General features: G+C 36.6%; 1 protein-coding gene and 1 non-coding gene across 10 annotated transcripts in view; both read right to left on the bottom strand.

Annotated features, from left to right (window-relative positions):
* Nucleotides 1-1158: 1158 nt before the first annotated feature.
* Nucleotides 1159-10815, bottom strand: part of LOC105478881 (ankyrin repeat domain 12) — a 136400-nt gene continuing 126743 nt past the window's right edge. For 7 of the 9 annotated variants that reach the window (XM_011736596.2, XM_071085676.1, XM_011736597.3 and 4 more), the window contains 3 exons: nt 10560-10703; nt 6603-6698; nt 5122-5309 (listed from right to left, as the gene is read on the bottom strand). In XM_011736596.2, the coding sequence (XP_011734898.2) occupies nt 5124-5309; nt 6603-6698; nt 10560-10703 (426 nt within the window). In that variant the 3' untranslated portion in view covers nt 5122-5123. Of the gene's footprint in view, nt 2417-2454; nt 3576-5121; nt 5310-6602; nt 6699-10559; nt 10704-10815 lie in introns of those variants that run through there. The other 2 variants (XR_011617136.1, XM_071085678.1) reach the window with 2 other exon arrangements.
* LOC112426148 (small nucleolar RNA U13) lies at nt 8152-8252 on the bottom strand. Its single transcript, XR_003017429.2, has one exon. It is a non-coding gene; the product is annotated as a small nucleolar RNA U13 (small nucleolar RNA).

Raw genomic sequence — 10815 nt, 5'->3', positions numbered from 1 at the left:
TACTACTACTCATTATTAAATTACGACTCATTACTGATAGGTGCAACACGGATGAATTTCAAAACGTCATGTTGAGAGAAACAAGGCAGACACAAGAAAGTATGTATGACTCCGTATCTATGAAGTTCAAGGCTAGGTACAACTACCGTATGGTGATGGGAAATCAGCACAGTGGCTGCCTCGGGGGTAGTGACTGGAGAGAGGCATGAGTGAACTTTCTAGAGTAATGAAAATGTTTTACAATATCTTAATTTGGGTGATGGTAACATGAGTGTTTACATTTGTCAGGATTTATCAAACTGCCTAGTTGAGATCTGGGTAATTTTATTGAATATAGACTATAACAATGAAAAAAAAAACCTGAGAAAGTTATTGATATTCTCGAGTGATGGGTGCATAGGTGGTGCCTTTTAAACTTGTAAACACATGCTACATATGTGATAGACTTTTTTTTTTGGAGACAGAGTTTCACTTTTGTTGCAACGGCATGAGCTCACTGCAATCTCCGCCTCCAGGGTTCAAGCCATTCTCCTGTCTCAGCCTCCCAAGTAGCTGGGATTACAGGTGCCTGCCACCACCCTTGGCTAATTTTTGTATTTTTAGTAGAGACAGGGTTTCACCACATTGGTCAGGCTGGTCTTGAACTTCTGACCTCAGGTGATCTGTCTGCCTCGGCCTCCCAAAGTGCTGGGATTACAGGCGTAAGCCACCTCACCTGGCCTGTAATATACTTTTTAAAAAAAAGGTGAGAAAAAAACATGGCTACCTAAAAGCTTCGTATCTAGTACTAGTCAGATACGTGGATATGGAATCCAATTTTTAAGAAATGCAATTAAAAGCTCATCAACAGAATAAATCAACGTACTTTATATATTTGTTCACTTCTCTGAGTAACTAATGGACCTAATAAAACTGAATCCCCATACAAGCAGATTGCATTCATCTTTAGGTTAAAAATTTTAGGCTGGGCAGAGTGTCTCATGCCTGTAATCCCAAGACTTTGGAAGGCCAGAGTGGGAGGATCACTTGAGCCCAAGTTTGAAACCAGCCATGATTGTGCCACTGCACTCCACCCTAGATGACAGAGTAAGACCCCGTCTCAGAAAAAAAAAAAAAAAAAAAAAAAAAATTTATATATATATATTTTTTGGAGATGGAGTCTCACTCTGTCGTCCAGGCTGGAGTGCAGTGGCATGATCTTGGCTCACTGTAACCTCCACCTTCCAAGTTCAAGCAGTTCTCCTGCCTCACCTCCCAAGTAGCTAGGACTACAGGCAGGCACCATCACGCCTGCTAAGTTTCGTATTTTTAGTAGAGAAAGGGTTTAACCATGTTGACCTATTTTGTGAGGATGCCATCCATGTACTATTATCTGCAATTATTATATAGGATTTAACCACTGGGAAAACCCAACCATTTTTTTTTAGTTTTGCTATTTTTATGCTAATAATTTGTTTAAAGCCATTTTGATTAATGGACTTGTTTAAATTAATTTGCCTCAGTTTCTTCTATGAATTCTGCTTTTACTGACTGGAAATACTTTGGGTGACTATTTCTGTGGAGGTTTAAAAGAAAACTCCATTTTAGGTACAAAGACGACTCCCAAGAAGCCACTTGAAGAATGATGAATTACAAGATATTTTAACCACTAAACTCACACAAGCTTTTCCATTAGTATCTAACAATTTTGCCCTAAATATTTAAAAATAATTTTTACAAATGGTGAAAATGCTTCCTTTAAACTTAAAAAGAGGACTATTTCATTGAGTTTTACAGAGTCAATTTCTTCTATATAAAAATTTGGGTTTTTATGTTTTAAGGTATCAGAGACAGTAATTTTTCTTTTTGGAAATGTACTTAGGTCTGCACTCAATTTCTAGAATAACTGTCTAATTGTTAAGTCCCATTCAAATGAGCTTCATGGGGTCTTTGACATGTTTCCAGTTAAGAAGTTTGTAGCATGTCTGATACAGGCAATCCTGTTTTACTGTGCTTTGCTTTATTGTGCTTTGTATATATTGGCGCTTTTTACAAACTGAAGGTTTGTAGCAACCCTGCTTCAAGCGTCTATCGGTGCTCTTTTTCCAGCAGTATGTGCTCACTTTGTTACCATTTTTTAGCAATATTTTTAAACCTATGTACATATTTTTAGACATAATGCTATTGCACGCTTAATAGACTATAGTATAAACACAACTTTTATACACACTGGGAAACCAACAAATTCCTCTCGACTCGCTTTGTTGTGGTATTTGCTTTACTGTGATGGTCGGGAACCTAAAGTCTATCTGAGGTATGCCTGTACTTAAAAATTCACTTGTGAGACTTCCCATTATTAAATAGATTTGAACTTGAAAGGCTAATTCTTCAAAGGCTGTTTCTTTTCCCAGGATGAATATTTCTGCAATTTTGCTAGCTGCCCAAGTAAAGTTAAGTAAAAAACAGTTAGCACACATTTCACTCTTATTTTTTCTATAAAAATATAACTCTTTATTAAATAACATGCACAAATATCAACTAGTCATTAAACAGATATTTAGAACAAATTGTAAAGAAATACAAATCCTTAGGTACAATTTAGTATCTTGTTCATGATATTTGAAGAGTTTAAAAAGAATCACTGATTAAACTGACCATCCTTTATTTTTCTTTCTGAATTCAAAACCTTTTCAGGCATATACTCCATTCCAAATTTTTTTCTAGCATTTCAGAGCTTCAGAATATCTTTAATACCAAAAGCCCTTAACTACTTATTTGATTATACATTTCCAATGAGAAGGCATTAACTTTTCTTTTAAGCTATCATTAGCTTTGAGTCTCTTTACAAAGGAAATTTGTAGAAGCATAATCATGGCAGAGAGGCTCCAGCTTTTTGAGGTACCATTGAAGAAAGTGAGAACTGTGGTTAAGACTAAAAAGCTGGGATGACTAAAATTCACCAGATTCCTTCTTGCTCGCTTTTATCTTCTAAAAGGTTGTTCTGTTTGGTCCAGCAGTGCTATTTCCCAGCCCTCTGGTTGAACCATCAGAACAAAATGCCCTAATAAACTTACCCCTCTCTGATTTTCTATAACTTCAAAGTTCAATTATCTGGTTTTTGATTTTTATGATTTGCCACAGTATCCCATCAAATTTCCTTTTTTAGGCAAAAGTATAAACAAACTTTGCAGTAAGTTTTCATATTAAAAAGTATTGCTTTTATAAATTAGCTTTTAATGTTCCCAGGCTTAATAAACTTAACTTCAACAGAACCAGTGCTTCGAAATCTACCCTGCCTTTCTGGCCCAATTTATGCAATAAAAAAGGCCAAAATCTCTCACCTAAATTTCTAAATAAAACTACATCCAACCTTTATAATAAAGTCCTTGCACTGTGTATTTTTTTTTTACATGTGCTGCATTATTGCGCATGCCAAGTACAGTAAGAATTAAAATATAAATTGACGTAAAAATTCAAAAATTCCTAAGCTTAATATGTACCTTTGCACTCAAAAACATTTACATTCTCTCCCATTAGCTGGAATTTCCAACTTCCACTACATCACTTCATTCCTCACATATTTGCTTCACTTTTCTCTATTGGAACAGAAAACATTCAGTATTATAATTCAAGAAAGTACTGTGGAAAATTTTGCAAATTTTACCTCATATACTTATGATATTGTACACTAACCTAATTTCCTTTCAAAAATGTCTAACAAGTTCAGCAGCAGATTTCAGACCTGAAATATTCCTGAATATTTAATTTACATCATGTTATAGGAGAAACTGGATTTTTTTCTAAGTATATTGCTAATTTATTATAAAACAGCATACCAAGTTTTATTTCAATTATAAAATTTTGCAAATTATGTTTTGCATCTTGATACAAGGAAAAAAATACAACATATTAACCTGTTTTTCATAAACATTTCAGAGACTGACTGGAATATTCCTACATTTCTTTTACTTATTTTGACTACCAAATATTTTCTTTTGATTTGCATACTTGGTTTTTATTTTAAAAGTGCAAAGGCTATTAAGCTTAAAACATTAAGCAATGTAAAAAAGTTTTACAATGATTTAACATGACCAATAAAATTTATTAAACATATTTACATATATTCACAGATTTTTTCATAGTTGAATATTAAAATAGACATTTACAATTTCAGAATTTTCATTCAAAGGCATTTATTTTTTTCCTGGGGAAATAGGCTCTACTGTGAGATGAAAAAAGAGCTAAGTTTCTTTGTATGACTAAGTCTAAATAATATGTCCAACACAGTAAGTCACAGGTCTACTAGAGGAGACTAGTATGAAACGCCTTACACTATTGCAGGCATCAATTATGGAGAGTTAAATTATAGGAAGCATGCAATACAACTAAGCCACATCTTTGCAGTTATGGTGATGAAAACAAGCTAACTGAAACACATGCATGCTGTATTTAAAAGTTTTCTACCTGTACACACTACTACTACACTCCATACAAACCACAACTTTGGTCCAATAAAACATGAGACAAAACAGTTTTACAGGTATTTCTTTGTACGTTTGACTACCAATCCCTTTGTATACAGTTTGACCATTAATTACAAGATTTACATCTGCACAATATGTATAAAATAAGTTATTAAAAAGGAAGACAATATTAAAACTTTGAAAAAGAAAACTGTACAATTAATTTACAGATAATAAACTGAAGAAATTTTGTGCCAAGTTTTTCTCCCACATTAGAAATTATTTGGTAGGAACTGAACCTTTTAGTTTATTGATATTTTTTTAAATAAAACCTGAAAGAGATTTGAATACTAGTGGTTATTACTCAGAGTGCTAACAACTTCCAGCGCTGTTAGCAGATTCTCAACTTTTTAAATATCTACCAGTCTGCCAACATGCTCTAATGCAATAGTTACCTTTCCCAATATAAATAATAGTTTTCTATTAGAAACTGTGTTTGGATCTAAGATCCAAAATAATTCTCATTTTTTATAAAATGACAGTGTTTACTACATAACCAACTATAATCGAACTTTACTAACAATTGTAAAGGCATGAGTATTTTTGTCAAAAGGCAGTATTCCACAGTATAATGCCTGAGCATCACCAGTTTAGGACAAGACCATCAGGAAGTACTGACTGCTATATAGGAGTCAATTCAAAGTCGTCGTTAACATCAACAAGGGGAACATAAAACTCCTGGATTTCATAAATGCTGATAGATTTATAGGTGGCAGGATCAAGTTCCTGGAGTTTGAGCTGCCATTCTAATCTCTGGACAGCATTTAAAGCCGCAGCTTCATGTTGTTGCCTCATTAAAAGACAGGTCTATTTAAAAGAAGAGAAGAGTTACTTGATTATTCTGTTAACTTTGCTTTGTTTAAAAATTAATCTCATCCAGTTTCTTTAGGGACTAAGATGGACACATCAGGAGCATAAAAAGCATTTGAATTACAAGTCCATTTCTTTCTTTTTTTTTTTGTGACAGAGTCTCGCTGTCTCCCAGGCTGGAGTGCAGTGGTGAGCTCTTGGGCTCACTGCAACCTCCGTCTCCCGGGTTCCAGCGATTCTCCTGCTTCAGCCTCTCAAGTAGGTGAGACTATAGGCATGTGCCACTATTCCCAGCTCACTTTTGTTTTTGTTAAAGATGGGGTTTCACCACATTGGCCGGGCTGGTTTTTAACTCCTGATCTCAGGTGATCTGCCCACGTGGGCCTTCCAAAGTTCTGGGATTACAAGTGCGAACCGCCACACCCGGGCTACAAGTCCATTTCTGTTTCATCCTGTTTGTACACACATACCAACTATTTGTGGGTCTGCAACTTCATTTTCATCTTATACAGCAGGGGTCCCCAACCCCCGGGCCATGAACTGGTACGAATCCATGGCCTGTTAGGAACTGGGCCACACCGCAGGAGGTGAGTGGCAGCAAGCAAGCATTACCACCTGAGCCCAGCCTCCTGTTAGATCAGCAGTGGCATCAGATTCTCATAGGAGCTCAAACCCTACTGATAACTGCACATCCGAGGGTTCTAGGTTGCATGCTCCTTATGAGAATCTAATGCCTGATGATCTGAGGTGCAAGTTGCATCCCCAAACAATTCTCCCAGCCCAACCCATGGAAAAACTGTCTTCCACCAAACTGGTTCCTGTTGCTAAAAAGGTTGGGACTGCTGTTACAGATTTTAATTTGAAAATATTATTTCAAATTATGAGATTTCAAGTTATCAAAAGAAACATGAAAATCTAGGGGGAAAAGACTTCTGAAATGATTCAAAATCTCAAAAAAAATAATTTATAGATTTGAAAATTATATTCCTTTTCTTACCATTCTCCTATTCTTTTATATGTTCAAACTATAACTAGACAGGTACACTGGATAATAAGCATGAAGACCCACACTAGAAACTGAATCTTCTGTGGTAATTTCCTCTTTCATACTACAGCTAGTCCTTAAAATGGGCTTGTGGTCTTTATCTTTCCAATTGTGACCCAGTGTGAGGATTCATGACTAACCAGTATTTCCTCTCCTAATTATTTCTCCCTAATACAGCTGTAGAGCTTTTTTTTTTTTTAAGAAGGGGGAAACATTCATTCAAACTGACTTCTAAACATACATACCTTTAATTTGTCAAATTTATCATCCACATCTTGTAACCAAGACATGAATTGTCTTGCATTAAAGCGATCCCTCACAGAAGTTTTACTGTCATCAGACTAAAAGAGAAAAGTTGAATATTATAAAATACAATAAACCACTTTAAAATCTATATGCCATTAGAGTATTTTTATGGGATATGCCCCTTTCTTAGTAATGATGAAAATATATTTTGAAAAATACATAAATTGAATACTGTTGAAGTTTGGTAAAGCTTTTATTTCCACATTGTGTAGACAGATTGGTTATTAGAATTCTTGGGATGGTAGGTTTAATTATTAACTAAAATAGATTCCTATTGCTCTAAGTCAAAGATGTTTCACAAAAAGGCATGTTACATTAAGTACTGTGCCTGTGACATTATTACTGTATAATCAATTACAGATTTAATTTTAATGTTATAGTTTACTATCTGTAGGGACAAAAAGTATCCAGTTGGGAGAGAGCTGCCTTTGAGGCCAAAATTTCTTCCAGGACCAATATCTGGGGTGTTTATTAAGAAATTTTTTATCAACACTTAAGAATACCAGTTTTGGAATTAACACACTATATTCAAATTTCAGCTCTGTATCTTATTATGTAATCTTGAACTAATTATACAGTTTGATTCTTCTACTCTGTAAAATGTAGTAACGATACCTCTCTTCAGCTTGTTTTGAGAATGAGAAGTGTCTATAAAGCCCTCATCATAATGCTTAGGTACACAGGAAGCACTCAATGCAGCACTCACTCCCTCTATTACTACCACTACCAGTGCTGTCAGTCACTTCCAGGCAGCAGGTAGCCCCACACTCACAATTTTTTTTTTTTTTTGAGACAGAGTCTTGCTCTGTACCCAGGCTGGAGTGCAAGGGCGTGATCCTGACTCCACCTCCCAGGTTCAGGCGATTCTCCTGCCTCAGCCTCCCAGGTAGCTGGGATTACAGGCATCTGCCACTACACCTGGCTAATTTTTGTATTTTTAGTAGAGACGTGGTTTCGCCGTATTGGCCAGGCTGGTCTCGAACTCCTGACCTTCTGATCTGCCCACCTTGGCCTCCCAAAGTGCTGGGATTACAGGTGTAAGCCACCGTGCCTGGCCACTACTCACATTTTTAGTCGTTATAATTTCTTCCTTGGTCTCCAAGTTAGATGTTTTGACTATTTAAAATGTATATTGTTGGCTCTTTTAAATATTACAAGTTTATTTTTCTTTACCACATTTCAGGTGCTCAAACAAGTTTATTTTGAAAAGGAAGAAATGATAAGAGAGTAGACTAATGGATGATCCAAGCCCCTACCCAAAGAAAAGTAGACTTTTTTCCCTTTAGTTCCTTCCAAGGCTATTCCCATAGGAAATAACGCATGCCACCTGAGACCTTCTACTCTAAAGCCAGCTGTAAAAGGGTAGATAACAGTTCCATATTTAAGTAAGTCACCAAAAATGCAGAAATGTTTTTAGCCTAAGTTTCTCTCTGTCAAGAGAATACACCTCACATTTTGGTATCTCATCAAGCTAAATTTCTTACCCCATGTCAGACAGGTAATGCGTGCACGATGCAACAAGGTTTGAGAGAGGCCTGTCTCACACAGTGTGAAAACCCAATCATCAGGCTTATGATCCACAAAAGGATCTCGGCAAGCTTAATTTAATCTAAAGTCAGGTGGTCTGGATCACTAAGAAAATCTGGGGCAGGGTAAAATGAATTACTCAAATTCTCAAAATCCCTTTATAGCTGAAAATTTATACTGTTCTAGGAAAACGCATTTTTTAAAAAATTCTCTTTTTTTTTTTTTTTTGGAGACGGAGTCTCGCTCTGCCGCCCAGGCTGGAGTGCAGTGGCCGGATCTCAGCTCACTGCAAGCTCCGCCTCCCGGGTTTACGCCATTCTCCTGCCTCAGCCTCCCCAGTAGCTGGGACTACAGGCGCCCGCCACCTCGCCCGGCTAGTTTTTTGTATTTTTTAGTAGAGACGGGGTTTCACCATGTTAGCCAGGATGGTCTCGATCTCCCGACCTCGTGATCCGCCCGTCTCGGCCTCCCAAAGTGCTGGGATTACAGGCTTGAGCCACCGCGCCCGGCCAAAAATTCTCTTTTTAATCTATATGATACTGGGCATTCCTCAACTCTGCTGTATTTGATTACCAATATGTTTTCATCTATTTTAAATCTTATCAGAAATTCCTTAATGTTTTTGTCTAACAGTTAGTTTCCCACCTCAATTTCCAGGTCTGCTATGAATTTGTTTTTATTTTTAACGAATTTAATTAATTACTTTATTTTTAAGAAACAGGGTGTCGCTCTGTCACCCAGGCTGGAATGCAGCGGCGCAATCACACCTCACTGCAGGCTCGAACTCCTTGGCTTAATCCATCCTCCTATCTTAGCCACTGGGGGTAGCTGGGGCTACAGGCATGTGCCACCGTGCCAGGCTTTTAAATTTTTGCGTCTTTTGTCATTTCAATGAGTTTTGGGAGAAAGAAGAAATCAAGAGGTATGTATGTTTACTCAACCATTCTGAGCTAGAAATCTTCAAGAGACTTTTCATTGTAGCTTGATTACAAAGCTCAATTTATATTGCTCTGAAATTCATTTCATTACTCTATGCCTGCTCAAAACTTGAAAAGACCTCAAGATACCACTGTTTAGTCCAGCCTATAAAAATATGGTTAAACTGTTAATTGCAGTTATTAAAAACCATCCATTCTTCCCTTTAAACATCTTTAAATATGAAAGTTATAGAAAGTCCCTCAGTGGCCTCTCCAGTGCCTATTTCTTTAACACACAGTTCTTTCTGAAGAGATTCAATTATTCATGTTAATAGCATCCTCAGGTATCTCTGAACACTTTCATTTGAAATAAAAGTTGATGCCTTAAAGTTTTTTTTCTTTTTTTTTTTTTGAAACAGGGTCTTACTCTGTTGCCCAGGCTCGACTGCAGTGGTGCAATCCAGCTCACTGCAGCCTTGACCTCCCAGGCTCAACAGATCCTCCTACCTCAGCCTCCTTGGTAGCTGGGACTACAGGTGTGCCCCACTACACCCGGTTAATTTTTGTATCTTTTTGTACAGACGGGGTTTCACCATGTTTCCCAGGCTGGTCTTGAACTCCTGAGCTCAAGTGATTGCCCACTTTGGCCTCCCAAAGTGCTGGGATTACAGGCACGAGACACCACGCCCATCCGGTGCCTTAAGTTTGAAATCTACCTATCTAGTTCAATCTTGATTTTTTTATAGATGAGAAAAATAAAGCTCAGAAGAGTCTAAAAATATTTTTCTGTGAAATACCATATTATCCTTTGTATTACTAGCTTACTTCCTTAACACAGCATTTCCTAGTCTGTTTTCAGGTGATAATCCTTCACTGTTTATTATAAAAATTTTAATCATTAAATTCTTTCTTTTCTGGTTTATGAGCCATAAAAAAATTCTGAAAACTAATATGACTGGTTCTGAGTTCATGTAATTTATATGTAGCAGTAAACTTTATTGAAGGTATTTCTCCAGTTTTCCACCATTCATGTATTCCACCAACATTCAAAGTTAAACCAGAAGATTCGCTGTTTTTAGGACTGTCACAACCTAGAGGTACCATCTAGCTGCACTATTTTTCAGTGTACAATAGCTTTCTAGCTGCCTGAAGGTCAGAACTAAAGGTATAAACACTCACTTTAGAAACAAATTACGTGTACCTATAAGGGCACTATCCTAAACGTACAGATGTTTTGTGATCATCTGCTTTTATAATAGAAACCTAATGTTTACAGTGCTTTAGAAAATAGAGGACCAGTTGATCTGGAAGTACTCTGGCTTGAAAGAGTTTTTCTTCTTTGACCTTAATGATTGTTGAATTCAAGTTCTTTCCATGGAAATAGATTCTAAAAACAGCCAAGTTGCATTTTTTTCAGAGCATTCCTTCTAAATGTATCAACAAACATTTTACCTGAGAGTCCAATGGTACATTGTATACTTCGGCATCCAGCAAAACAGTACAAGCACTAAATGGCAGTGTTTGATTTGCCAATGTTCTTGCAGCTCTGTAATGAACTCGCAAAACTTCTTGTTCGTTGGATACAATGAGTTTTTCCTAGTTGAATAGAGAATTAAAAAAAATAAATTCTTCAACAGTTTTTTTTTTTAAAGAATAATCTTACTCTCTCGCCTAGGCTGGAGTGCAGTGGTGTGATCACAGCTCACTG

Source organism: Macaca nemestrina, chromosome 19, assembly GCF_043159975.1.
Source record: "Macaca nemestrina isolate mMacNem1 chromosome 19, mMacNem.hap1, whole genome shotgun sequence".
NCBI classification, from domain to species: Eukaryota; Metazoa; Chordata; class Mammalia; order Primates; family Cercopithecidae; genus Macaca; species Macaca nemestrina.
The sequence above is the reverse complement of the archived record's forward strand: the minus strand, read 5'-3'. Positions and strand labels throughout refer to the sequence as shown.